Source organism: Pantherophis guttatus, chromosome 2, assembly GCF_059756535.1.
Source record: "Pantherophis guttatus breed Tessera chromosome 2, ASM5975653v1, whole genome shotgun sequence".
NCBI classification, from domain to species: domain Eukaryota; kingdom Metazoa; phylum Chordata; class Lepidosauria; order Squamata; family Colubridae; genus Pantherophis; species Pantherophis guttatus.
Genome location: NC_142064.1, coordinates 158481502 through 158507563, shown reverse-complemented (window position 1 = coordinate 158507563; position 26062 = coordinate 158481502). Strand labels below are relative to the sequence as shown.

At 41.6% G+C, this 26062-nt stretch overlaps 1 protein-coding gene across 3 annotated transcripts in view; it reads right to left on the bottom strand.

The window, feature by feature from the left end:
- GCGR (glucagon receptor) overlaps positions 1–26062 on the bottom strand; it is a 43635-nt gene that overhangs the window by 10562 nt on the left and 7011 nt on the right. For 2 of the 3 annotated variants that reach the window (XM_034412880.2, XM_034412881.3), the window contains exons 2-8: positions 7945–8087; positions 7739–7847; positions 7009–7116; positions 5655–5770; positions 5421–5527; positions 4528–4681; positions 2116–2275 (exon numbers count right to left, since the gene is read on the bottom strand). In XM_034412880.2, the coding sequence (XP_034268771.2) occupies positions 2116–2275; positions 4528–4681; positions 5421–5527; positions 5655–5770; positions 7009–7116; positions 7739–7847; positions 7945–7998 (808 nt within the window). In that variant the 5' untranslated portion in view covers positions 7999–8087. Of the gene's footprint in view, positions 1–2115; positions 2276–4527; positions 4682–5420; positions 5528–5654; positions 5771–7008; positions 7117–7738; positions 7848–7944; positions 8141–26062 lie in introns of those variants that run through there. The other variant, XM_087887106.1, reaches the window with a different exon arrangement.

Below are 26062 nucleotides of genomic sequence, written 5' to 3'. Positions count from 1 at the left end.
GTGCAGGAGAAATCAATGTTCTAGATTCCACTCAATACGTATCTTCTGTAATTCCTAAAATATAGATATGAAGGAGGCAAGTTGTCATACTTTGAGGTTTTCTCATTCAGTTTGCTGAAGTTGCACAGATTCTTATTTGTTTCATTTGTACTGGGGCATTTGCCCCAGTACAAATAACATCTGGACTTTGATCACTATATATTTCCTAATCTTCATCTCCTAATCCTGATCTGAGTTAGCCCTTCATGCATGTAACTAACATGTTAAAAGCCAATGCAGAATTTCTAATTGTGTGAGTGGGATCACAACTAATTTGTCCTCATGTTTCCCAGATTCTGTCTTTATTGAGACCATCCAACTTCTCATGACTTGGTCATTATATATCAGTGGTGAAATGTAAATTTTGTTACTAGCGGTTCTGTGGGCATGGCTTGGTGATGGTGGGGGGTTTAATATGACTGAGTGGGCATGGCCAACTTTTTTTTTTTACTTTTAAAACCATTTTTTCTACAACCTCTTTGGCTGAAGAGGTTGTAAAAAAAATGCTTTTAAAAGCCTCTGACGATCCCAGCTGACTTGCCTGATTGGCAGAGGCTTTCTTTTTTTTTAAAAGCCTCTGACGATCCCAGCTGACTTGCCTGATCAGCAGAGGCTTTTTTTCCTTTTAAAAACATATTTTCTATAACCTCTTCGGTAGAAAAAATGCTTTTAAAAGCCTCTGATGATCCCAGCTGAGCTGCGGGATCATCAGAGGCTTTTTTTTTTACTTTTAAAAGCATTTTTTCGGCCAAAAAGGCTGTAGAAAAAATGCTTTTAAAAATTAAAAAAAAAAGCCTCTGATGATTGCGCAGCTCAGCTGGGCACTGGGGGGGGGCAGGGATTTTTGCTACCAGTTCTCACCAGATTAAAACCCAATCTCATAGACGAAATGCAACCACCGTCCAGAGGCCGGACTACAGCTGCATTGCCAGCTGCTGCACCCTCCTCCGATCCCCACACAAAGCAAACTAACACACACCATGAGCACATGACAAGACCTCAGACTCAGAGCCAAACCAAAGCCCGGGATGTTGCATCACAGCCATCTGCTCAAGACAATACATCACAGAACTCAGGATGTTACAACACTAAAGCTCAGGATGTTACAACACAGCCAACTACCCAGGATGTTGCAGCACAAGACTCAGGATGTCACAACGCTAGAACTCAGGATGCTACCACACAACCCATTACCCAGGTCGTTACAACACAAAAGGCTAGGACACACAGCTAGGACCTCGGCCACACAGGATGTTACGAAACAGCCGACTACTCTGCAAACATCAACTCCATCTACTAATCAAGATGTAACAACACAGCCAACCAACCCGCTTACAACAACAAAGCCAGCACTCCACACCTCCCCACACATATTTATAGACAGACGGCATCTCCGATCACACTTTGCTCGCACAAGAACGAAGCCACACCCCTGCTACACATCTAGATATTTAGATATTTTCATCTTTTGGAAAGCTTGCAAAGAGCACCAAATTTTCATTTATGGAGCAGAATGACACAACTTTCTCACCTGCAGGTAAAATGGCTGAGCTGAACTGAACCTACAAAACACATTCAGCCTTGGATTCAGAGATTCCCCATGGATGGACCACAGGACATCCCTGAAAAAAGGAAGACATAGGAAGAGATTTTCCACAATGCTTCCTTTCCTCAGGAGAGGTTTTCTGGAGAGATCCTCCTGAACAGTGTGGGAAATGGTAAGTAGGAGACTGCAATGTGTGACCTTCTGGAGCTTGCTGACTGCAGTTGCTATTATCAATAGAAATCCCCCCTTCGTTTCTCCAGAGGACAATACCACTTGATCTAAACCTAATTGCCTGTGGAACCAAAGAAGCAGTCTGGGTCAAATCCATACATCCTGGCTATTTTCATAATCATAATTGTTGCATGTGCTCTATGCCAGACATCAGGAATATGATCACATGCTCTAGTTCCACCTCCAGTTATAGTTTCCTGTTCTGATATTACAGCTGACTCCCTTGTGTTCTTTTCCTATGGATGAGGTTATCTGTGCCCTGGTGATTACTGACACTCGACTCCCCGTCCTGTACTCACCCCAGCCGATGCAGAGGTAGAGGGTGAAATAGCTGCGTTCAGAGAAGACAGTCAACACCAGCAAGTTGTACAGATAAATCCCCTCGACGAGCAGCCAGCAATAGTTGGCCACAATACCATACTGCATGAACACTGTGGCTACCTGGCACCCTGCTGCTGCCTGGAGAAAGGAGAGGAGTCAGGAAGAAGGAGAACCCCAAGAACATGTTGCTCTAAATGACAGGTTTCTGGGCTGGGAAACCTTTTTGTCCAAACCATGTAGCTCCCATGTTGATGTCTTATGGCAAAATTTCAACCTTGGCAACTTTTATAATATATGGTCTTCATACATGCAGGCTGGGGAATCTTGGAGTTAGGGGTCCTTGGTGCTCTCTGAGCTTGCTTGTCCCAAATATGCTATTTCAAGAGGCAACTGAACTTTCTGGTTTTTCTTTGAAGACATTTTGCTTCTCATCCAAGAAGCTTCTTCAGTGTTTGAGAATCTCCATAGATATCTGAGCTTGCTTGTTTTCTTGCAGATGTTTCATTACCCTAACAGGTAACCAGGGGTGAAAAGTAAAATTTGTTACTACTGGTTCTGTGGGCGTGGCTTGGTGGTGGTGGTAATGTGACTGGGTGGGCGTGGCCAACTTTTTTTTTTTATTTTAACTTTTCAAAGCATTTTTTCTGCAAATGCAAAAAAATGCTTTGAAAAGCCTCTGCCGATCAGGAACACAGCTGGGATCGTCAGAGCCTTTTCAAAGCATTTTTTAAACCACCTCTTCCGCTGAAGAGGTTGCAGAAAAAAATGCTTTAAATGTCTCTCTGACGATCCCAGCTGAGTTGCCTGATCATTTTAAAAAATGCTTTGAAAAGTCTTTCTGATGATCAGGCAACTCAGCTGGGATCTTCAGAGAGACTTTTAAAGCATTTTTTTCTGCATCCTCTTAAAGAAGTTGTAGAAAAAATGCTTTTAAAAGTAAAGAAAAAAAGTCTCTGATGATCATGCGGTTCAGCTGGGCATGGGGGGGGGTGATGGTGCAGGGATTTTTGCTACCGGTTCTCCAAACCACCCGCTGCCATCACTACCGGATCGGGTGATCCGGTCCGAACCGGGAGCATTTCACCCCTGCAGGTAACATCATCAATGCTAGTAAGGAGTGCTGTTTGCTGTCAGTTTATATTTTGGTGGCTTGCCTCTCTATGTGTGTGTGGTCTTAGATCTTGGAGTTGAAGTCCACACATCTTAAAGTTGCTAAGACTGGGAAACATTGGCTTATGGTTAAAAACTAACAGTGGGACAGACTGAAGAGTTTTGGAAGAAAAAAGAAAAGGATGAAACACTCTTTTAACACTTTCACAAGATTCAGAGTTTTCTGGGCAATGTACCAGTGGCCTTTCTTGAACTGTGGATTGCAGTTGTTAGTTGTTAGAAATTGTTTGATGAGAGCAAACACTGCTACTTCCCATATCCAGGATTACAAAATGTGTAATGCGTGACTTTCCAGATGTTGCCAAAGCAGAATTGCTAAGTGGAGCTGCTGGGAAATGTAGTTCAGAACTTCCAGAGGATCAGATGTTCCTCACCAAATAAATCTACAAACACTGAATCACTGAATGGAGATTTTATAGCATGACCATGACTCATTTTGAATCAAAATCTAGCTCCAGGATGAGCTTTCACAAGGATCTTATCTTCAGCAGTTACATATGAGAAGAACAATAGAGCATCCTTATGTGAAGATTATTGACATGAGAAGGTTATTGACAAGTTATTGGCATTTTGTACTGAATGTTCTCTACATGTAGGTTTCAGCTGACCTAAAAATGTTTTTTCCCCATAAGTTATTTTAAACCATCCCCAAACTTTTCAATGGTCCTTGGTTGTTTGGGCATGGGAACAGAAAAGCCGAGACTGTAGAATAGCAGAATGATGGGCCTAAAACAGAAATTCTTAGACTGGAGGTTGGGACCTCTCAGAGAGGCACAAGGATCTTCAAGAAGTGTGGAGGGGAGGTAAAGTGTCACAATTTATTTAAAAACTAAAAGGGTAGTAGCATTGTCAAAACTCAATCAGGCTTTTATTCCCTGTTGTGACTATGTGAGCCTGCAGTGGTTCATTGTAGTTCTTGAAATCTGAGAACTTCTAGTGATACGGAGGAACCACCAAGTCTACATATAAAAACATGTAATTATTTATATGTGCATAAATTATTTAGACATATGAATTACATGTCCATCCTAATTCATGTCCCAGAAATTCATTTATCACTTGAAGGGGTTGCATTATCACAAAGTTCAGAAACTCCTGGCATAAGGTTTATTGGATCAGTACATATACAGGTGGCCATTGGTTGGGTGGAAGCCTTACAATGTAGCTGGAAACAGGACAAAATAAAATAAATGAGGGACTATAAAAAAGAGTGCTGTTACCTTGTCATTCTGCCAAAGGCTCACATTGTAGTCATTAACCTTCTCACTGTAGCGACTGTGGAGCAGCGTGTCGATGGCCAGCACTGAGATGCCCTTCAGGATGAAGGAGGCGAAGAGGTTCATGTGGATGTAGTTGCGCATGCAGTGCAGCTTGCTGGAGAGCAAGGAGCTTGTCAAAAATGCCTGTCTATCTGGCTCAGGTCACGCTATACTTCTCTGCCCAAACCTTCACCCCATTGGGCCACTGTTCCTCCCATTCCCTGTTTTTTGCCCTCACTCCATTCATCAGTTTTTCAGTTCTTGCATCACTCTCTTCAACCCGCTGCAACCCCTCACATTAACAGTTCTGAAGAAAATCCAGTCTCTCCAGACTAGCAAGGTGTGTCTACTCCAGTGCATCTTCCCCCAAGTTGTGCCCAAAGTGAGATGAGATGGAATAGGTTTAAATGTCCTTTTAATCATGGCTTTCTCAATCTTGGCAACCTTAAGATATCTGGACCTCAACTCCCCATTGAAATCCAGACATCTTAAAGTTGACAAAGTAACTGTTTAATCAGTAGAGATGAAGCCAGATAATTTTAGAGGTTGAACTTGAAGACTAGGGCTTTCCTCAGTAGAGGATAATGTATATTTCACAATAAAATAATCCACACCTGTTTTGCTTGAGGGCCCCTTTTGCTCATTATGCTGAGTGAGACACTGGAAGTTTACTCTGATGGCACTAATAGTAGGCCTATGACCAAAATCTACCAATCCCCCCCCTCTTTCTTTTCTCCTCCCACTTTGAAGGAATCCATCTCATTCCAACCCAATCCATTTTCTTCCTTTTTCCTTCAGTGTTGCAAGGGTCAACCACCCTACCATCGCCAGTCCCAATCCAGTTTCCAAATCACCTGAAGCCTAGCAACACAGCCAAGGCCAGAAGCAGAGCACAGAGGGACACTGAGTAGCCCACCGTGTACATCACTCTGAAGCTTCCGTAGATTCTATCAAACCACTCCTGGAAAAAAAAAAAGAGGAAAAGAGTTCGTCTGATGCACGAAATCAATTCAGATCCTTTATCTATTGGAAGCCAGAAAAAGATGATCTTGTAGAAATTAACAGAACTTATTTAGATCTCTGCTAACCTGGTCTTCCTTGTTGTCTATCATACATTGATCAGCATTGCGCAGTGACTTCCCTCCAGGACCAGTCACCCACTGTCCATCTGGGCCACATTTCTTGAATACATAGCCTTGCTTCACTACAGAAATAAAGAGGAACATTATCATAAATATATCTGACTCCATAGAGAATGTCTACCTGTTCTGAGCTTTAATTGTTGATTCTAATGTCTGTTCTAAATTTAAATTCTGGCACCTTCTGACTTTCATCTCACGTTTCCCCAGAAAATTAGGCAAATCTTTAATGCATTCGCTTACCATTTCCCTTATTTTATATTAGTTTTATGACCCTCTTTTCATTCAGAACCGAAACAGTGTGCGTGTAAGCTTTTAAATTATATTTTAAAACTGATAAACTACATTAAATCTACTAAATTTTATCGAAGTATCTCAAATAATAGATAACAAAAACTAAATAAACAAAACAGTAAAAACTAGAAAAAGCCTTTCTACAGCTTTGAAATAATAATGGCATAGTATATCATTCATTTTCCCCACTGTGAATTATAGACCATATGTAAGGATATTGACTAATATATGGCCAACTCTTAGGCTGAAAGTTGACATACCGTATTTTTTGGAGTATAAGACGCTCCAGACTATAAGATGCATCTTCCTTTTTTGGTGAGGAAAACAAGAAAAAGAAATCTGCCTCTGCCTCCCAGCAATTTTCCCTCTTTGGAGCAAACAGCAAATAATCTGCTTTACTTTCATTTTCATTTTCATCATAGCTTGATTAGCACAAGGAAAAAGAAAATCTGCTCCCAGCAATTTACCTCCTTGCAGCAAGCAGCAGAGGCCCTGCAAAACAGCTGAGAGTCGGGAGGCCATCCAATCAACTTGTGCTAATTAGGCTGTGCTGAAGCTGAAAGGAGCTGTTTCTTATTGCTGCTTGCTGCAAGGTAAAATGCTGGGAGGCAGAGGCCAAAGGGTGGGGGCCAGTGGGTAGGCAGGGGTACATTCGGTGTATAAGATGCACCTAAATTTTCACCCCCTTTTAGGGGGGGGAAAGGTGCGTCTTATACTCCGAAAAATATGGTATATCATTGAATTTTTTTACTACCTTGCAGGCCTATATAATAGAGGAATACAGTACATCATATCTTCTTATTATATCTCCCTGTGTTAGGCAAGGTAGGCTAGTAAGTTTGTTTATCCCAATTACCCAGTGAGTTTTCTTGACTGAAGATGGAAGTGCAAGAGTCTCCCCAGTTCTCCGACATTAGAATCATCACACATATTGTCTAGATACACAGTCCATTTTCCCGGCTTTGGATTTGGTGCAATGCCAATCATCTCCCTAGTGTAAATACTATACCTTGATCATACCAGGGCAGGTACCAGGGGCAGGAAACGTTGACAGTGCTATTGAGTTGTGCATCAGGCCAGCATGAATACTTATCAAAGGTTCGGTTACAAACCAAATCTAGAGAAGAGAAGAAAATACAAAGATGGGTACAGCAATTATATGAGTGTGTGTGTGTGTGTGGGGGGGGGGTTTCTCATTTCTTCTATTTCCATGATTATCTCTTTTAGTTTTATCTCACATTATGAGGACCCAAAATGTTTTATCCAATAAACTCTATTGGGGACTTGACTTGACTCAAATAAGTTGTACTGAAGATATATCTGTGAGATCATTCCCCCTGCTTTACTCTTGAGTGAATACCTATAGGATTGCCTAGCAGTTCCTGCCTTGTACTTCATTCATAAACTTCAGCCTTGAAACTATTTGTGTGTTTCTGTACATACATGAATGCATCACTCTCAAGGAAAAAAGTGATTTGTTCAGTTACATTCTACTATTTCTGTGATGCCTTTCTCCATTCCTCCAATGCCACAGTTTTCAAAATTCTTGCATAATAGTTTTCAGGATGTTATCAAAAAGCATAGGATCCCAGCTTTCAAAAGCATATGATTTCAGCAGAATAAGCTGGAAGAAAATCAGTAAACACTTTGCCAAACTGTCAATGCTTTCCCCCGTCTCACTTTCCTTGTTCAGATAAATTGTCAGCTGATACTCAATCTCCAGGGGGACCTTGTCTCACCAGTAGATGGTGGCCAAAGGCTCATATTGCGATGGCATTCTTCACTGTAAGCCTTCCAACTTTCATACACGTATTCATATACATATTCCATAACCTGGGCAGAAGCTCCCTGAGGAAAAGAAAGAAAAAAAGGTGAGCTGCCCTGCTCAGCGTTTGTGTATTTGATCTGAAGCAGCCAGACAAGAAGGAGAAACCAAGACCCTTACCTGAAGGCAAAGAACCAGTGCAAGCAGGATTCCGAGAAGGTGTGACTGGGACATCCCTCTGGAGAGCTGCAAAACTGCATAGGGATGCTCCTGGAGCTGTTGATATCCTTACAAGATGTCCTACTGCTGTTTTATCAGGTGTCCTGCAAAGGATTAGAAAGGGGGGAAAGCAAAGTTACTTATGCTTGCGTGCTCCTCGCTGCTGAACTGTTAGTTCCCAGCTTCAGGAGCGCGTCTCCAAGGTTGATGACGCAGGCGGAGACAGGGTTTTCTGGGCTACATCCAGATAGTCAGTCTAGTGCCAGCAAATCATGGATTGAAAGGAACCTGTCAGGAATAAACATGGCCGCTGAGCCTCCTCCCAGGTCAGGTGTTAAGGACTTACTAGTGTTTTGACTATCTCTGGTTGGTGCTGGGGCCTCCCACACTGGAGCCAGGGGGAGTGGAGGATACCCAACTTAGGGGACTGCTTCAGATGCCAGCCATTGCAATTGGAGCCTGTTGGGGGAAGGGGAGTTATTTCTGGGCTGGATTTGGTTCCACCGCTGAATGCTTAGAGTTGCAAGCACAAGGACTATCTTGCCTCATCGCCTCAGAACCACAGTATGGCCTCGCCTTGCAGAGACTTACATACCTCACCCACAGACGAGCGCATGTTTGCCAAAGAATAATATGCAGCCAAGAAAAAGAGTACATATAAAAAAATAAAACTAAGCTTTCCTTACAGAGGATCCAGCAATTGACTAAGCACATCTGGAACTAGGAAGACCACCTCATTTTCTTGGAAAGGCACCTTGGCCTGCAGTATGGACTGATATACTCCCCTTGCCAGGGAGTGGAAGAATTGCAGTGCTCTGGATGGTAAGTTAGTTGTGTGATGTGTGGATGGTAAATTAAGTGTGCATAGAAAAGTGTGCAGAGGGCATAGAAAATAAAATACATTAGAGACGTTATGTCAGGGAATTAAAAAGTAAGTTATGTGAGGGATATACAGAAACAGTGCTGCTTGGGGGAACCAGCAGAGGGTAGTATAGCTATGCAATCTCTAGGTACGCTAGCAATAATAAGATGACACCCAAAGCCCATGTGCGTGCATGCATGTTAGTAAGGTCAAAAGTAGCAGCATGCATGGGAAAGCAGGGAAGGTTATGTTCCTTGGCCTACCAAGACGGAGGGGCTGAGGTCTGCTGAGCACAGGGGACTGGATGCCTCCTGATCTCGTGGACACTTTTCTTTGCATTCCATCCCATTGACAGGGCCTGCGGTTTAAGCCAGCAGCGACTCTCTCCTCCTGATTCAGCCAGTATCTCTCCCCCACCCTCCCCTTCCCCCCAGTCTCTGTCTAAAAAAATAAGGAGGGATGAGGGAGAATGTGCCAGCACCACTCTGGCTTGTTTACAGCTCCTGGCACAGTCCAGTTAGGACTCAAAAGGCAGTTAATCATTAACATCCTCCAGGGATCCCTGGCTCTTCAGGCCTTGTTGTCTCCTAACTCAGGAGCCCCCTTCCTGTGGCTGACAAAACCCCCCATGTGCCCAGAGTTAGACTTTCTGGCTGGAGAGCTATGCTGGGTTCCCATGGGCAGGTTGGGCAATGCCCTGTGTTCGTGCAGAATAAACTCCAAGGCACCCGTGAACTAATGCCTTCAATCCTTCTCTAATCTGGTTAAAGGCCTTCTGAATGAGACTGCAGTGCTCCGGACAAACAAGCTATTCTTCGCTGGGTACCTTGCAACAACAGGCCAAGCTTTTGGCACCAGATGCTGCCAGAGCTATGCTGAGATTAAGAAGGGGCTGCTCCGCTTACCCCATGAAGCAAAAAGCCCTTGGCTTGGATTGCTGGAGTTTTAACTGTGGAGCCTTGGAGGGACAACTTCCCACCAGACATCAAGACTTTCCATTCTCCAGTATTCTCTGAGCGATAGAAAAGGCTGGGAAATCCTTTTTTGCTAGAAGGCAACTGTACCTTTCAGAAATTATCAGGATGTGATTAAATCCAGAGTAGACAGTTCAGGTTTAGCAAGAAAAGGAGTACCTGTGGCTAATAATTCTTGCTCCTTCCCCTTCGTAGCTCATGGAAACAACATGCTCATCCAATCAATTAATTTGTTTAAGGCATTTGTAGACTACCTAACTGATCACAATGAATCCACAAAGTGGGTCACAGTAATTGGAACCTATAGTCAAGCCAGCACCCACCGGTACAGGCAAGAATAGTGTAAATCCAGAGCAGTTGGTGATCCTTCAGTCAGTAGAGAAATAACTGGTCCTTCACTGATACGATTAAATGGCAATGCATAAATGCAAATTTTTTTCAGCCATAGAAAGTCTAACTCAAGGGTCTGACCTGAGCATTCAGGGTGTGAATACCTGCTCTCCTGCCATAGAAGCGTGGCCGTTCCACAAGCCAACTTCCAAAGCACAAATCTTTTGAATATGTAATGCAATACTGTCTATATACTTTGATGCATTTTTCTCTCCCACACATGAAAGCTACTGATTTGCTCATGTTTAAAAAAAATTCTCCTAGATATGCTTTGTACCTTGCCTTTTGCCTCTAAGCTTAAACCCAAAGTGAGTTAAAACTTGAGGCCCTGCTTTATGGCCGGTCTGCATTTGATTGGAGGATGGCAGAGGCTTCTCGGTAGTTGCACCACAGGCTCAGCTTTTCCTCTTTGAAGATAAGGGCCTTCTATGGGGATTTCTGTGTTCACACCTGCTTTTAATTCTTGTATGCTTCGGTGTGATATACAGTATTCTGTGGATAAATTGCCTGCTGCTTTCAGGCATCAATCCAAGCACAACATGCAATCTTGTTAAGCTCTGTGAAGCCGTGTTGAACCTTCCCCAGGTAATGACTTCTGGCTCACGATTAGCACTCAGCTGTAAGGTCTGGCACCACAGAATATTTAATGGACTAGCTGCTTATGAACATTTGATTTATTTTCTTTTTGATGTCATCTTTTATGCCTCCTACACTTTTCATATCCTTTATGCTCGTACACCTTCTTGTATTATGTTTTTTAAGTTTTAAAAAGTTTTTATTAAATATAAAAAATTCAGCATCTACATAAATATCTACCTTCTTGTATTAATTATATTACCTTCCCATTCCTTATGCTGGTTTATGAGCATAATAAAGTTTGATTCAATTTGATTTTGATAACGATATTGTTCATTACAATCCACTTTTGCAACTAGGGTCAAAGTAAGACATAATTGTGTAAAATAAATACAGCGGTGCAGATTTTAGACTCATGGATTAGGAGGATTTGTGAATCAATTGTCAGTTTTAGTAACTAAAAATAGTTCTTCCGCTTAATGTTTACCGAGAACCGTTTGTTGAAAATCAGAGCGCTGCATATAAAACATCCTCCAAATTTTTTGCAGTGTCCAGGATATTAGATCAGTATTATCCAAGATGAGGTTTAAATTAAGGGCTTTCCACATTATGTGGAAATATGCATATCAGAATTGGTTATTTTTCCCAGGGAAAAACAATTAGAGGGTAGAGCATGGCACTTGGTTATTTTCCTTTTGGCTAACTCACAAGTGTCCCCTCCTCCATTTTCACAGAAATAAGGAAATTCCACTTCAACTAGGTAACACTTTTAACAACTACACAAACAGTGTTGTTCAAGAATAACAGCAAGAATATCTTTTTAGGAATGTAACACAGGCCTGAATGCATATAAGCACATGTAATATAAAGAATATAGTAATGCATGTAAACTATTTTTGCAGTTAAGTGAAATAATTATTTAAAGACTTAAAAGATTTAAACACTGTGAAAAGTGTTTCTTGAGGATTAAGATAAAGGTGCTGTGGAATACTTCTTTAAAAAAAGAGATAAATAGATTCACAAGTAGAGGATAGTCAGATTTTAATGTTTGGTATTATTAGCCAAAGGTTTCATGGAGCCAAATAGATGTAAAGCCTTGAATTAATTAATTAATTAATTAATTAATTAATTTATTTATTTATTTATTTATTTTTTCAAATTTCTATACCGCCCTTCTCCTTTCGGACTCAGGGCGGTGAACAGCCAAGTAAAACACTTTATATACAAAAGTTAAAATAGATTTAAAAATAATTAAATAATTTGGCCCATAATTTAAAACATTTCAATTTAAAACCAATTTCAATTTTAAAAACACATCATAAAATCAGGACAGCCCGGCTAACTGAAAGAGGTAGGTTTTAAGGGCCCGACGAAAAGTCCGGAGGTCTGGGATCACTCATATCTCTGGGGGTAGATTGTTCCAGAGGGTAGGTGCCACCACAGAGAAGGCTCTCCCCCTGGAGGTCGCCAGCCGACATTGTCTGGTCGACGGCACCTTGAGGAGGCCCTCTCTGTGGGAGCGAACTGGCCGGTGGGAGGCAATTGGTGGCAGAAGACGGTCCCGTAAGTACCCCGGCCCTAAGCCATGGAGCACTTTAAAGGTGATCACCAACACCTTGAAGCACACCCGGAAGTCCACCGGAAGCCAATGCAGCTCGCGCAGGAGAGGAGTAACATGGGAGCGCCCCGTCGCTCCCATAATCCCCCGCGCGGCCGCATTCTGCACCAGTTGGAGCCTCTGGGTGCACCCCAAGGGGAGCCCCATGTAGAGAGCGTTACAATAGTCCAGACGAGTTATGCTTCCTTGTTTCAGAACTTCCATTACAATAGCAGAGCAAAGTGTTTAGGGATGGATTGGCATAAATTTATTGTCTTTTCTCGTTTGGAAGTGGCATGGGATCCCTGCCTTTCTACCATGTAATGCCACACTGTTTCCTTCTTTTCCTGTGTCCACAAGTGACTTTGATCAAACTGTTTCTAATTTTCATATCTTCATGAAAGAAGCTTTCTCAGATGAGCTGCAGGGGAATATGCATGCCTCCGAGGTGTTTTATAAGTAATTAGCCCTCCTACATGGGCTATACAATGTGCAGAAGGTCTCTGTATGGTAATTCTGCTAAGATCGAGATAGCAAGTGAAATAGTTGAAAAGTTCATATTATTTACTTATTTATCAAATTTCTATAGTTGCCCATTTAGCCCAAAGCAACTCTGGGTTACATACATCATATTTATTAGGATCCCATTTTAATTAGGCTAATAAAAGTCACAAAATGATTGAGGTTTTTTTTAGCAGGGAAGCAACAGAAAAAGGGATGACTATGATTTTGCCAGAAAAGAATGATGCAATACAAACAGAAAAAATAGCATTTTTTGCCCTAAAATAAGCCCTGATATTTTGATATACTTATTACTGACTTTCTGGGTATACTGTCAATGTCTGTTCTAGATGAAGTCTGCCCTGCTGGGCTTAGACCTGGAAATAAAGCCTTGAACTCCCTGATTTGATGCTCTACATCTAAATACAACACACTGAAGGTAGAAGCAGAGTCTTACTGATCAGGACTGAGTAGTTTGTGTCCAGCTCTCTGTCTTTAGAGTGTCCTTTAAAATTCTCCATTAAATCCGCAGCAAACACCCCCCCCCCAGTTCTATCCTGCTCCCAGGATTTATTTATTTATTATTTATTTATTCATCAAATTAAGTTATTCTTATCCTTGGGAAAATCATGTTTCCTTTGAATAGTGTCTAACTGCTGCTGCCTGAGAGCTAGAAAGCTCATTAATCAGAGAGGCTGGAGGAAGCTAGCAGCATGAAGAGCTGTCCATTCTGTTGGGATGAACTTTCTCCATATTAAAATAAGAGACAAATAGATGTGTCCCTTAATTGGAAAGAGGCTGTACAGCCTCTGCTCACCTTGGCTCAGGTTTCTTGGACTGTGAACTCCACAGGCAAATTTCCCCCTCTGACAATTATATCTCCAAAGCCAGAATGATAAGAAAGAGCCACCTCCTTCACTACTGGAAACTGCCCCTTTGGTACTGCTATCAAACTTTAATGCAGACTTCCTTGTTGTGAAGGAAGAAGCCCTTTTGCAATATCTGGCAATGGTCTCCAATTCCACACCCAGGAGAATTTAAGAGCTCTCGGGTTGCTGGAATTTGCAGAGATATTGGTATATGCATGCATTGGGAGGACAGACTAATTTTATTCTTCGTCAGCTATTTACCTTTCCACTGGAAGAGTTTATTTTTTTATTGTATTGCTGGCAGAGAAGTACCCTCCAAGGAAGCCCAGTCACACACTATCCTGGGAGCTGCAGATTCTTCCAAAAAAAGAAAACCTCTGCTCTAAATTTGCCCTTCCTAGAAATAATTCAGTTTGTGCTTCTTGATGTCCCTTAGCCCAGCTGGACATGCTACTTTTCTGGCCCAGTCCATGAACTTAAAGGGCCTCTTCCTGCTCCCGCCCATCTCTGCTGGGCAGGGATTTTCTGGTCAAAAGCTAGTTTCTTTGTACCAGACACATTCAAGTAGTCTCACCCAAGCTGCATTACTGCTCAGGCCCTCCTAATGGTTTCTGGAGTCTGCCTTGGGAAGAAGGCAAAGAAGACACACCGTTGATTATGCTCAGCTCAATCACAATAATTGGAAACGTGTTCTCCCAGCTGGAGTGGCCTCTCTTCTCCATGCTTAGTAAACGTGCTCTAATGAGTAATGACCCTGTTGTGCAGGCTAATGACCCTGGCCCCTGGGAAGAAAGTATCAAGGACTTCCTAAAACTGATTCTCTACAGCACCCAAATTTACTGATTCATGACATAAGCTCAGCGGGTTAGGAAAGGAAAACTCATGTTTTCAGTGTTCAATCTGTCTTGCAAGATTATAAAATACAATTGTAAGACTACAATTACTTTTTGCTTATCAATTAAAACGGGAAAGAACCCTCAAGGAGAAAAAAAAACCCTGCATTACTCCACAAACGCTGGAAATTTCAACTGAAAACAGATTCTCAATAAATTGAACTACACTAGATGAGCATTCCAACTTCATCCTTAATAAGCAAAAGGTTTAACAGATTAAAGCCACTTAAATTCTTTAGTGCATCATGTTTCATTATCATAATGTATCCACCTATGAAACAATACATAACATGAAACACAAAGGCTTTCTTTCCATCTGTTTCAATCTTTTCTATGTATTTGTTTCAGCAAATTAGCCAATTATCGGATCCTTGAATCTTAAACTCTTTTAACGTTTTAAATTAGGCCGTTTCCTTCCATCAAGTGATATTCAGAAAACTGCAGGAATGCAGCAAAATCTTGATATTCCAGAAGAACCTTTAATGGCAGTAATTAAAGTATAAAGAGTATAATTTAAATGAAAGCACAATAATAGCCAATAATTCCTAATAGGATTTCTCCTTTCGGACCAGGTTTTATACACGTTTGTGACGAAGCTGATAATATTTGACAATTGCAACTACATTCCTGCCTAAACAAGATATTTGGAGACAGGAAACTTCACGTAAAATCTCGTTATCCAGTGTAACTTTCCAGCAAAGATTGCTAGTGACTAACAAGTTGGGTTATTGATCCTCATAGAATTATTTTGACCATCAAACACAGTCCCCAACTCTATGCAGAAATCCAGATTAGTGCATCCCTGAGAGATGGTTTTCTTCCCTGTGTTTGAACCTATCCAGAGAATTGTAGGTAGCTCTGCTGCCCTGTTGCACAAACAACAACAAAAAGGAGTCTTATGGGCCTTTGTAGACTGACACATTTAGGGCATAATGTTTAATGGATGTGAGTCCACTTCCTCAGTTTCATTTGATGAAGTGAAAGGCAACCCATGAAAGTTTCTGTCATGACAAGCTCAGAATCACAGAATTACAGAGTTGGAAGAGACCATTTAGGCCATCAAGTCCGATCCCCTGCTGAGCACAAGAGTCCTAATTACAATTTCTCGACAGATGGCTATCTATTTTCTGCTTGAATACGTCCAATGAATGAGTGCCCACAACCTCTCTGGGTAACTGGTTCCACAGTTAAGATATTCTTATTATGAATTTTATCCCCTTAACACTCAAACAGGATCTATCTGTCTGCCTGGAAGGCAATTGCATTATTTTGTACCTTAAATAGGTCTCAAATCGTTTTTTCGTTATGACATCCATTAAAGGTATATAAAGAGTGTTATCACTTGGGTTATCCCTATTTGGGCTGCAAAAATGCAGACAATCACGGCAAATGCACTTGTATGTTTTTCTTGGGTGGTTTTTTTTTTTTTTTTTTTTTTTACAGCCAAGCCAAAAGGGCCATTGAGGGTTGTAATTAATGATGGAGAGGGAGAGATGCACCTTAGCAACCTCAAATAGCTAAGAGGAACGTAGCAGATGCTAGTCCCTATCTTCTCATTGATGAGATAGCAATAGTTCTTAGACTTATATACCGCTCCATGGTGCTTTACAGCACTCTCTGAGCAGTTTACAATGTCAGCATATTGCTCCCAGAGATCATGAATGAGAAGTCATAAATCATTTGTATGCCAAGACTTGTGCTGGGGAAACTTAAAATTGGAACAGCTACAGATAAAAGGACTACCTCCAAGGTGGGAATAAGACAATGCTGCATCCTGAGATATCTTCTAAAAATAGTTAGTGGAGCATCTTTGAACTGTGATCATGTGGAAGAGCCTAAAGACACAAACTGGGGATGGAGGAGTTATTACTAAATGAAAGAAACCCTCTAAATAAATGGTTATTATGTGGCTTGAAATGGGTCAGTGCCATTCTACAATTTTACTGAAAAGGGAGGAAGGGAGAGCAGAACGATAACTTTTAGGGGAGAGAAATAAAGAAGTTATAGAAATGAGGTTTATTTTAGGAGCAACTCTTTTCTGCGTATTTGTCAGAACTCTGTGCAAGATTCTGAACTACAAGTGCCCATATTAGATCCAGAGAATTGCAGAGTTCAAGAAAGAGAACTGCATGCATATCTTTGGAATTATTACTTCATGGTCCAGATTTAAATGTGTGACTATCCTGCAACTCAGTTTCAGTTACCTTTGCTTCTAATGTCTTTTAGCCTCATTTAATTTAATGAACCATCTGGAGGGAGGCTTGACCTACATGTCTGGTTCCTATCAGACAGAGAGCTCTGGATTCTATCCATTCAAGAGACCAGAGAGAGACTGGAGATGCATTGGTTGAAATGTTATTTTTAGGCACAGAGTAAAATGTATCACAGTACAGCTGCCTTTGTAGATAGAAAAAGCCTTAATTCATACTTCCTCTACTTAACTTGAATATAGACTCACCAATTTTTGACTCACTTTTGCAAGGTAAATCAATCTGTTGGTACTGGGTAGGTGGGTGGGTAACTGAGAAGCCTATTGTTGGAACTCCTGATAGTTAATAAAAATCAAGGGTGTTTAGTAGTCCAAGAACTATAAATATAAACATGTGCCCAGATCATAGCACAGGCCTAAATAATCTTAAGAAGGTTTCTGATTCATAGTTCCAGGAGAATATATAAGGCCGTGAATAAAGAATGAAGGAAAGGACAAGAATAGCACTGCTCACTACACTAAAACATCTGGATGATAAATAACAAAAGCAGGCAACCCTCATGGCCAGAGGCTCTAATTTTACTTTTCAAAATTTGGAGATGAAGTGGAATCCATGGCTTACAAGGTCCTACTGGGTGATACACTATAATTCCTGAAGCCAGAACTGAATTTTTTGGATCTTTTTAAAGGGGGGTTTACTAGGTGATTAATGGGCAAAACCAGTGCACTAAATTTTGATAATGCATTACATCTCTATTTTGTCCTTTTAAAAAAAAATTAAGACTGTTCTTGTTGAAGGTCTTATCTATCGATTTTGGTGTGGTATGGATGGACTGCTTGGGGGCATTAAAAAAATGGATGCTATCCATGGCCTGTATTATACAATTTTCCCTTCTCTGATAAATAGTCAATATACAATCAAATAAATCACTACACTTCTGAAATATTGACATCATGCTGGCTGCATGACTGGGGAAACAGCTTTGGACAGCACTGGCTCACTGGATGAGCACTGCCCCCTATAATCGGTAATGACTAGCAAAGTAAAATCCGCAGGGACTCCCTTTTTTTACCCTTCTGAAATGTATGGGATGAATTTTATTTTACAGTAGAACAACTATTGTTGGCAATAGTAACAACCCTCCATTTGAGAGCATGCTTGGTTACTCTGGGATTCCTTTCTGAATAAATTATAAAATCATGGGTTGGAAGAGATCTTGAAGACTACTTGCTCTGACCATGGCAGCAATTCATTATTAGACCATCCCAAAGAGATGGCGTTTAGTGATGATTACATAAGCAATATATTATTAGCCCCATTGTACATTTTAGCAATGTATCGCAAGATAGGCATGTGCGTAAAACAAGGATTAGAGATCAAAACATGATTAAGCGAACTCTGGGTACATCACTGGGTGAAACCTCATCATCCACGATGATCTTGAAGAAATTTGTTTTTCAATGCTAATAATAAAGTTGAGTTAGAACCTAACTGTGAAAATAGAACCTCTCTGTTAATCCTAACCAGGATAAAATTTCTTGGCCTCTTACAGTAAAGCCTACTGATTCTGACCTCTGCTGCCATTGTTTCAGAGGAAGGGGACAGGGGGTGGGGGACCCCTATACTAAAAAAAAATGATCAAAAGAAGACCATCAAAAGAAAATGATGGTCATTGCAGTCATATATATATATATAGAAAGCAATACTTTTTGTGTCAGAAGGAGCTAGAATGAACCCAGTAGATCTTAGGTCTTACATTAAGGAAATAATGGCTCAAGGTTGACTCAGCCTTCCATCCTTCTGAGGTAGGTAAAATGAGGACCCGGATTGTGGGGGCAATAAGATGACTTTGTATAAAAAAGAACACCGCTTAGGAGGGGCAGAAAGCCCTACTAAGCAGGTATATACAAAAGTATGAAGGCTATTGCTTAACGCATTGTAAGCCGCCCTGAGTCTCCGGAGAAGGGTGGCATATAAATTGAACCAATCAATCAATTAATCAATCAATCAATCAATCAATCAATCAATCAATCAATCTGTGGAGGGAATGGGATGTTATCAATAAGCTACACTGGTTCCCAGTGGTCTTTATATATGTATATTTTTAACTGTATTTTAATATTTGTACTTGATGTTTTTACTTGGCTGTTCACCGCCCTGAGTCCTCAGGGAGAAGGGCGGTATACAAATTCAAAATAAAATAAAATAAAATAAATAAAAAATATAGAATTATTCCTTGCTGCTACTATTACATACTACTCATATTAAGATTTATCTCAGATCCTTCAGGATGTCTCTATTTTCATCTCTGTCTAGAGCCATTTACAGTTCCAAAAATAACAGAACAGGGTGAAATGCTACTGGTTTGGACCGGTTTGGCCGAACCAGTAGCGATGGTGGCGGGTGGTTCGGAGAACTGGTAGCGACGTCAGCATGAGGCTCCGCCCACCTGCCCGGTCGTTGTTACTTGGTTTTAACCAGGAAGTAACCTGTTTTTTACCCTCTGTGCATGCGCAGAAGGGTCTGCGCATGCATGTGAAGTTTGCGTGAGCGTAAGTGAAGCGAGCACACGTGCAGGGCGCGTGCGCTTCCAAACCGGTAGGGAAGGTAAGTAGATTTCACCTCTGCCCCAGAGTCAAACTTAACAAGCAGGAATCCCTGTACAATTTGTGGCATTTAAATAGATTTGGTTACAGGAAAGAAACAAAGGAAAGTTAGGCAGCATTCCTCTCTCCTAGAAGAGATTCTGCGTACCAAGGGTATATTTTGGAGTAGCTGAAATCGCTAGCTCCAAGCTGTTGGGTTTCTCATTCTTGGCTTAGGACAGCATTTCAAAGCCACACAAATGGGGCATGGTGAATCCCAATTTGCACTCCTCAAGAGTGTCACCAAATTACCCTGGCCAAAATTGGACATAGAAATCACTGATTTTTGGTAGTGCTATCAAACTTTTGATTGGAGGAAGGAGTATAATAAACATGTTTATTACGGGGCAATATAAGCATGTTAAGACTTAAGGCTTTTTTCGCCTTAATTTCTTCTTGAAAAAAATGGTCTAATCACAGCATCTGTATGACCCCTCCTGAAATTTTCAGGAATCCAAAGATTTTGAAGATACTAAAGTGCAGCTCTGACCCTGAAAATGGCAGTCCAGTCCTGACTTAAAACATTTGGTGGACAAATATATGGTGTTATTATTGCTGTACATTGAAGTTCCATTTTAGTTCGCTGGTTTAAAGTCAAGGAGAGACCTTTTCTCCATTAATCGCCATATAGTATTTTTCAGAACTATCCTAGAGTAATGCAGAAATAAGGCTACAGCAAGAAGTGGGAATCTGTGGCTATTTTATACATCTTCTTTCACTACCCCATAACCTTTTAGTAATACAAGAATGGTGTAATGGTATGGTATCATCACACTCAACTTTTTCTATTCTCACTCTATTGGCTGCTGCCTGCTAGAGGGATACAACCTGGAATGTGAGTTAGTATCATTATTTAATATATTTTGTATTACTAGATTTTTCTATAGAGTAGAAGTCCATTTTTACCACTGTCCATTACAGTGGTAAAAATGTAACCTCTGCCACTTCTTTGGAACAGAGAGTGAATTCCATCACTGATAACAAAAGGGAGACCTTAGGATCCTGGAAAAACTATTATTTTAAAAAATGATAACAAAGAAGAAATGAAGAGAGTAAAAACTCCAAATTAACTCCATGCTCCATAGCAACAGAATGTAGAATGGCAATCAGAAATGGTACATGAGCAGTACAATCCTACACATGACTTTCCAGAAGTAACCTTTTATTGAGTTTAAAAGGGTTTATCACTGATTTAATGCTGTTCTTGTAATTTATTCTGTAATTTCATAATTTGTGTTTTAATAAGTTTTTCCGTCTGTGGCAAAATGTTATGCCATTGCTATTATTTTAGTGGTGGGGTTTCACATCCTACATAGGATTTTTCTGCCAAGTTGTTATCAAAGTATTTATTAATCTTATGATTACAGACTAGTTTTAATTAACACTTATCTTAAATATTAGCAGCTTCTCATTTGGGTTTTTGAAGGGCTCTCTAGTAAATGCCATTGGTTCTTGTGACTGTCAGTTGAATTAAACCTTTCATGATTTGTCACCTTTGCATGCCATAAAGAATAGGGTAGAGATAAAAGATAGATTGGATGGATGGATGGATGGATGGATGGATAGATAAAAGATAGATAGATGGATGGATGGACGGACAGACAGACAGACAGACAAGTGGGGAGGGAGGGAGAGAGGGAGAGAGATACAGTCAGTCAGATAGACAGACAGACAGAATATACAGATCAGTATCTTCTTTGCTGGATGCTTCAATTTCAGAGTCAGCTGTCTTTGATATTTGTAGGTTCATATTTATTTTATTAAGAAGTGTGGTTCAGATTTAAGAGGATATCACTCTCCCCTCTTTCAGTAACATAAGTACAGCTTGATCCCATTCATGTTTACCCTGAATGTCGATGTTGCTTACTTAAACATAGGTGCACACAGAACAGCCATTCTAGTCAATTCTTTTGGAACAGACCTTTGCAAAGAGATAATGGAAAAATAAAGATTTTCATCTTATAGCCCTCCTCTGAGTACATATTTATTTACTTGATTTCTATAGATTCCTCTCTAATCAAGGGACTCTGGGCAGCATACATCATAAGATGTAAAAACTATTAAAACTATTAAAACAGTACAGAATAAATATCCATGGCACGAAGTAAAACGGTTACTACGGATGTTAGTCAGGAAATTGGCCTCTTTACACACTGGGGCCCCAAACCTGGGCAAACAACCAAGTCTTCATATCTTTATAAAAGGCCTACAGCAGGGCGTCAAACTGGATTTCTTTGAGGGCTGGATCAGCATTGTAGTTCTCCTCTGCGGGCCAGGCAGAGGATGTGGGGAGAGACGGGATGGATGCCTCCTGCAGCACCCTGCTGGCCAAAATGTTTTGGTTGCCTAGACCGAAAATGGGGCACGGGGGCCCCGTGTGCCCTGTTTTGGCTGGCAGAGTGTTGCAGGAAGCCGTTAGGGTTGTCTTGTTGGAAGGTCTCAAAAGGTGATCATATGACCCTGGGACACTGCAGCCGTCATCTATATGAGTCAGTTTCAAGGGTCTGAATTTTGATCACCTGACTGTGGGGATGCTGCAACAGATGCAAGTGTGAAAAAAAGTCATAACTTTGGTCACTAAATGAACTACAGATAGTCCTCAACGTACGACCACAATTGAGCCCAGAATTTATGTTGTTAAGTGAGAAATTTGTTAAATGAGTTTTGACACATTTTACAACTTTTCTTGCCACATTTGTTAAGTCTGGTTCCCTCATTGTCTCTGCTTGTCAGAAGGTCACAAAAGGTTATTATATGATTCTTGGACACTGCAACTGTCATAAATGTGAGTCAGTTGTCAAACATCCAAATGTAAATCACAAGACCATGAGGACACTATAACGGTTGTAAACAGTGATGGGATTCAAATAATTTAACAACCGATTCGCCCAGGGTCAGGTTGGCCGTCATGGGAGGCGTGGCCCAACCCTCTCCTCCAGCACGCTGCACATGCAGAATGAGCCTCCCGCGACAGCCAATCTGACCCTGGATGAACCGGTTACTAAATTACCCCCCAAAGTGGATCCTGGGTGCTGTGCTGCAATGGAGAAACAGGAAATGGAGCAGCCGGCACAAGGGAAGAAGGAGGAGAGGAAGAAGAAAGAAGGAAAGCAGCCTCCTTGTTCTCTCGTGCCAACTGCTCCATTGCCCATTTCTCCATTGCAACGCAGCACCGTCATGTTTCTCGCTGTTGTGTGAGGGAAACAAAAGTTTGTGGGACTTAAAAAAAAAAAAAGTTCAATCAATCAATTCCAACTTCACAAGATCATTTTTTTTGTGTGAGAAGTTGGAATTGATTGAACTTTTTTTTTTTTTTAGTCCCACAAACTTTTGTTCTCTGCACACGACAGTGAGAAATGCAACAAAGAAACACAACATAGCTGGAAATCAGGTAGGCAAAGAAATGCTTGGAGGAAGCGAGGGCATCTGGGCACCAGGCGCTGAAACAGCCTTGTCCATCTCCAGGAGTTGCCCAGGCTCACTGGAGGGAAGGCTGGCATCTACCGGCACTTAAACGTGATGGCATTCCAGCTCTGGCCAGGAAGGGGCAGCCAGCATGGGCACTTCAGGCAGGACACCCATCTGCTTCAGAATCTTCGCTGACCCTCTGGCGCTCTTCCGGCGCTTTGGCCCTGGGCTGCCATGTTATTCTCAGGCCCCAGCCCCGCCGCCTGAGACAGTTTTTGCCTGAGTGACGTGATCAGTTTCCGTCGCTCCTCTCTTGGACTTTTGGGGAGGTTCCCCCCACTCCACCTTGAAGGAGATCTAACCGGTTCGCCAAACTCAGCAAAAAATTAGGTATCGGTTCTACCGAACGGCTGTGAACCAGCTGAATCCCACCATTAGTTTTAAGTGTGGAAAATTGTCATAAGTCATTTTTTTCAGTGATGCTGTATCTTTGAATGGTCACTAAATGAACTATTGTAAGTCGAGGACTAGCTATACTGCACCATCCACCATTACCCATGCTATGGAAGGATGACAGCACTTGCAGACAAGATCAGAGCTGCTTCCCACTTTGATTCTTCTCTTGCTCTTTCTCACATATATGCAAACACACATGCAACGACACACAGGTGCCAACATTTCACTTAACACTTGATCTTCAGCACTCAAGATAAAGATTGTAGGACTAGGAGGAAGGGGGTGTGTCCTCTCTTGTTAAGACGCTAAGGGATTAGCCCCTAGTGCGTTAATGGCACATACTCCATGGCTGGGTTGGCATGGAAGCTACAATCCAACCCAGCAGGAGCTTCCTTGCTTGGCTGGGAACGAAGGGAAGCCCTGAGGAGGAACTGATGCGATGAGGTGTGTGGGGTTGGCTTTTTCCCAACAGTAGAGATCCAATACCTTTAGCTAACCTCCTTAAGGGGAAGTTCATTAGATCCATCATTGGCAGGTGTTCAACAGCTGCCCCCTCTCTGCTCTTCTCACTTGCTTTTCCACCTCAGCTCTTGCTCCTTAATTCTGATTTTCTTTCTCCTTCACTAGTCTTGCTGGCAGGTTGCTGGATGAAAACAACAGGCTGAAAAAATGACAATGGATCAATTGAGACAGCTCTACAACCCCATGGCCAGATGGGCAATCTCTTCGACCCAGTCCTTTTCCTATATCTGTGCGTAAAATAGCCACAGAAAATCTAATGGTTTCATTTTTCAGTATTACCCAAATGTCAGGATGCGGGAATGATTAGCCCAAAGAAGACAGACACTAGGCAATCTTTTTCGCAATAATTTTTACCATGATGCTAATGGCATTTCATAGGTTTCATAGGAGCTCTTTAGGGTTGTCTGAAATTTTCAGATTTTAACAGCTCATTCCAATGGGCTCTGTTATTTGGAAGGTAATGTAGGGGGAGGAGCTTCTTCATAATCACTTATCAGTCCCTACCTTATATTGTAATACAATGATGGAAAACTGCCTGACTGTGGAAGATAGGAAAAGCTGGCACTCGGCTGGAAGCAAAATAGGATAAAAAAAGACAATCTGGACAGAGAGCAAATGCAGATGGATAATAGTATCTATTTTGGGATGGAGGAACAAACTTCTCATATGCCTGCATCTTTTTAAAATGCTAGCACAAATGGCTGATGTTGCTTTAGCAACTACAGAGAATAGGAAGGCAGTGAAAAAGTGATACTGAGATATTCTCCAGAAGAGATGCTCTTCCTAGATTCTAGCTTTTCTGCTCTGCTATTTTATCCCACTTATGCAAACCAAGAGTATATTTCCTGGATATATGATGGGAGTCCAAGAATAAGAATTAATTGAGTTTGGAATTTGCCCACATTGATCACTGTAATGAAGAGTCAGAGGGGAGACCCTGTACACACTGTATTTCCCAATCTAGGCTCCTCCAGATATGTGAGCTTTTAACTCCCTAAATTCAAAGTAATGGTCATTTTGCTGAAGGAATCCTATGAAGTCCATGCATATGGAAGGTGTTAGAGGAAGGTTGCTAACAATAACTTCTCATCTGAATGGTGCTTGGTACTATCACAGTTTTAGTCTCCAATTCCAATTCTGTTCGCCTGTCTTGTAGCACAAGTAACTTTTCTCCTGATCTTATACACTGTGGGAATCTTGTCTCTAGATCAACTCAGTCTGGTCCATATTTAAGATCAAGATATGGAACATCGCTGAAGGCCTGTCAATTCTGATCTGAGTTTTTTGGAACCTTCCAATTCTATGAGTTCAGGATCAATGATTGATTTAGCTGCTGAAGAACCAGCTGCACCTTTCCAACAAGACAGCTTGCTGAGGCTGAAGAACATGGGTAGACTGGCCAGCACAGCTGGTGAAGAGCTGGTTAACGAGAGTTCGCGTGCCAAGGCCTGGCCGGCTATCCCAGCCAGGTATCCTGTAGTGAGCACTGGCTCCAACGTCATGAGTTGCAGAAGGATGCCTGGATGGCGCACATCTTGGCAGTTCCCTGAGCTCATGGGTCACATAGCTTTTGTCCGAATATTATATTGCACTCCAGTTCCCGTTGCTTTTTCTTTTTCCCCCCCTCAAAATCAACAACTCGGTGGCATGGAGAGAAGATCCACTGCTATTTTGCCTAGGGAAGACAATACTCCCATTAAGAAGAGCTATAGTCACCAGCACTCATGGGGGTAGGGTAGGGAGGTGACACATTTGCACATGCTCGTGTTCAAAGATTGCTTCCGAATCTTTTTCTAAACCAAAGCACTAATCTTACAGCCCTTACTGTAATCTTATCAGATGGGAGGAAACCATCAGAGATAGAAAGGGGAAGTCACAACTCTGTCATTCCGATGCAAAACTAGTCCCATCAGTTTGACTTTATTGGAGGAAGTGCTGATGATGGCTGTCATCCAACCGGGTAGGTCAGGGATTGGTGACACAACAGGAGTTGTTATTCTGAGGCTGCTTCCCAAGCTGCAAAGTCTCATGGTGAGTAAGGCCTGTTCAAACAGAACTCTTTGCAATCACTCTGTTGACACAACCCAGCCTGGAACTGAGGCACAAAGGGCACTGTGGAGAGGATGAGATGGGATCCAAAGGACCCTGCTTGGGGCCTCCCATTGCTCCAAGGCTT